This window comes from Triticum dicoccoides, chromosome 4B (genome assembly GCF_002162155.2).
Source record: "Triticum dicoccoides isolate Atlit2015 ecotype Zavitan chromosome 4B, WEW_v2.0, whole genome shotgun sequence".
Classification (NCBI taxonomy): Eukaryota; Viridiplantae; Streptophyta; class Magnoliopsida; order Poales; family Poaceae; genus Triticum; species Triticum dicoccoides.
In genome coordinates, this window is record NC_041387.1 from 369,795,858 (window position 1) to 369,799,364 (window position 3,507).

Sequence of the window (3,507 nt, forward strand, 5' to 3'; positions counted from 1 at the left end):
TATCTAATTATACGATTTGATATTATAAATTTTGATATATTTCTCTAAAAAATTAATCAAACTTAAATGTTTGACTTTAAAAAAATACACCCTATATTTTAAAACAGAGTGTGTACAATTTTTTTACAGTGTGTACAATTTTTTTTATCAGTGTGTGTACATATTTTTGAAACCCAATAACAGCCAACGGCGCCCAACCTTGTCTTTTGTCTTGTTGAAACCCAAAGGACATCGAACGATCTAGAGCCTTTCCGAAGCAGCTAAGCCACCTTATTTACGGTGTTGCCCTCGTTGGCTTCCTTTTACGCCCGCAACATTCTTGCTCGTTTCCTCCGTCTCCCCTCCTGGAGTCGCGACTCTGAACCCTAAAGCGTAGATCCCCGCGCAGCAGGAGCAATAACTCGCGCGTACGAAATTTCCTCCAGTAAAACATGAGGTGATAACCGCTCGCGATCCTTCTCTGCGTTGCGCTCTCTCTCATTCTTGATCAGATTCATGTGCGGTCATGCCGCCAGTTGAGCGGGCTGGGATGGGATTGATTGACGGAGTGCTGCTATTTTAGCTTGGTTATTATATGATTCTGCATATGGTCTTGTATGTCATATAGTATGTACTCCCTCCATCCCAAAATAAGTGTTTCAACTTTGCACTAACTTTAGTACTCCCTCCTCCGGAAATACTTGTCGGAGGAATGAATGTATCTAGACGTATTTTAATTCTAGATACATCCATTTTTATGTATTTCTTCGACAAGTATTTCCAGACGAAGGGAGTACAAAGTTGTACCAAGGTTAAGACACTTATTTTAGGACGGAGGTAGTATTAGTTAGATCATGGGTCTGGAAGTTGGGACTTGGAGTCTGGACATTGCACCTTGTAAGTTACTGTATTTCTTTCTCCCGCATTTTTTACTGTATTTCTTAGTTAGGCACAAGTATGCTAGATATTGCGATCTGCGATATCCTAAGTTTTTGTTCAAAGGGCCGCCCTGATTGGTTGACTACCATTTGTTTGGCCAACCTCACAAAAAGTTGCAACTTTTTGGCCAACTAATTGGCTAGCCATATTCTTATTGATGATTGTCGTGATTGTAAATGACAACGAGATTTGATCAAAATCGTGATAGGGATTTTTTTGAGTGCATTCGCCACCCGAGCACTAAGTGGGCGCAGAGCCTAGACAAGGTTTACTTGATGATTGAGCTGCCCGACGCAAAGGATGTGAAGCTCAAGTTGAACCCTGATGGCCATTTCAACTTCTAAGCAACGGCCCCTCCTGATGACATGCAGTATGAGCTTGACCTTGAGCTCTTTGATGTTGTCAGTGTTGAGGTTGGTGTCTATAATTACTAACAAATGTCATCTTCTTGGGTGCACATTTTACATGCTAACTGCTGTTATTTATTTATTTACATGCAGGAGAGCCAAGCGGCTCTTGCCCCGAGGACTATATGCTACCTTGTCAAGAAAGCTGAGGGCAAGTGGTGGCCTAGGCTGCTCAAGAAGGAAGGCAAACCACCTGTGTTCCTCAAGGTTGACTGGGATAAATGGCAAGATGAGGATGATGAAGACGCTGGATGTAAGTTCTATGGTTCAAACATGTGTTTGTTTGTGTCATATACCCTACTATGTTGTTCAGGGTGAACTGACCTCAAGTTATCTGCGTCGCAGTTGGTGACTTTGGTGATATGGACTTCTCGGTATGGGTTTGGTACAATCTTTCTCTAGTGATGAAGTAAATGTTAGCGAGGCTTCCATTGTTCTTTGTGTTTGCAGAAGCTGGATATGGGAGGTGGTGATGACGATGATGAGATTTTGGAGCATGATGAAAACAATGTGGTTGACAATGCTAACAAAGGAAGCTTATGATGTTTATCTTGTACTACATGATTTTTTCGGGAAGCATATGCCTGTTCAAGGCTTCATATTTCTGTCCTGCTATTTGATTAGTGCTATTCTGATAATATTCAGAACGAGCATACTAGTAAGACATTTTGATGAATCCTACTCTTAATTATTTAGCCTTTTAGGTGAGCCCTCAATTTTTTTGGAGGTCCAATGCGAGAGTAGCATAGACATATCTTCAGTGTTGCTTTCATAATCTCCCTATCACATACACATGCCTGTGGAAGTGTCGAACACTGTCCAATGTTGTTCAATGTAAGTCGAGGCGACTGTCGTAACTCTTAATCATCAGTTCCAAGAACAGTACATAGAGACTTTGGTCGGCCTTCTCTTTTGTGAATTACTACAAAATTTTGATTTGGTCTATTTAACTTGTGAAGTCTGGTCTCGACTCTCGGATATCGAAAATGGATTTTATGGGTTGTACTGTTTGCTGAACTAATTTCATGTTGTTGTAAATGCAGCTGATGTAGATGTCGAGACAGAGGAGGGGAGCAAGGGAGGGGAAGCTCCATCAGCTGCGGGTGAAGAAGCAAAGTCATAAAAGATTGGAGGCGATGGCATGGTTACAATGATGATCACGAGATCTGTATCTAGACACTGGTAGAATTTTGGCGTGCCCCTGAAGTTGGGTAGTAGAGGTGGTGTTGGTAGCTTTTGGCCGGGGGCTATCTGTAGTGTTTGACGGACGGCACTGCTGTGCATTCTGTTATCCTGCACTTCTTGTTTATTGTAGACCTGCTAGGTATGTTAATTGCATGAGATTGTGGTGTCACGTATCTCAGATAATATAAGATTGCTTACTGTTGATGAAAACATGAAGGGCCTATTTGGATTATAGCCTAAGGTTGCCAGCCCTAACTTTAGTCACGCCACAGTATTTTAGGCAGTGCATGTGTTTGTTTCATTGTCACACATGTGGCTTGCCACACTTTTCTAGCTTCATGGTCCGCATGCCATAGGCTTAAATTTTTTTGCCAAATCTTTATCACACTTGTGGTGGTCATTTTGTTAGCCACTCTTTCCCTAAGATTGGGAGGTAATAGCACTGGAGGTCCTAGAACTTGTCATGATGTGATGGTTTAGTCCTAGAATTTGTAAAAGTGCACTGATCAGTCCTAGAACTTGTTCAAGATATGCAAGTTTAGTCCTGGGTCAATCACATGCAGCCAAGTGGGGCCGACTTGTCCAAGATATGCAAGTTTAGTCCTGGGTCAATCACATGCAGCCAAGTGGAGCCAGTCGACCCGAGCCGGTCAATGCTGGATGTTTTGCACTTACCCCCTTATTGTTTCTTGAATTAAACCCGCTGCAAAATGTGTTCTAGATCTGCACAAAAATATTTATACACTTGGTAACAGAGCACCACTATAGATTTGTATATACTGTTCGGAAGTAAATTCCTGATATGTTTTGCAATGATTAACACAAGCATGTTGAAACAAATTGATGCTGGTTTCTTTGGAGCAATTTTCAGTACAAAATTTAGGTCGTTGGAGAATGCATATGATGACTAATGACAATTTGCTTTTGGAATTGTGTTACTATTGAATTTTGTGGAACGAATTAGCAAGGGAAAGGGATGTTGAAATCAGGAGATTGC

General features: G+C 41.5%; 1 protein-coding gene across 2 annotated transcripts; it reads left to right on the forward strand.

The window, feature by feature from the left end:
• Positions 1-289: 289 nt before the first annotated feature.
• Positions 290-2,720, forward strand: LOC119296188. Of its 2 annotated transcripts, none has more exons than XM_037574571.1 (6): positions 290-436; positions 1,127-1,331; positions 1,419-1,578; positions 1,671-1,699; positions 1,776-1,983; positions 2,369-2,720. In XM_037574571.1, the coding sequence occupies exons 2-6, from the start codon at positions 1,243-1,245 to the stop codon at positions 2,375-2,377; spliced, it is 495 nt and encodes a 164-aa protein (XP_037430468.1). In that variant the 5' UTR covers positions 290-436; positions 1,127-1,242; the 3' UTR covers positions 2,378-2,720. The 2 variants fall into 2 exon arrangements, 1 of the variants encoding a protein (XP_037430468.1); XR_005145006.1 differs by having other exon boundaries at positions 291-436; positions 1,776-2,159.
• Positions 2,721-3,507: the final 787 nt, after the last annotated feature.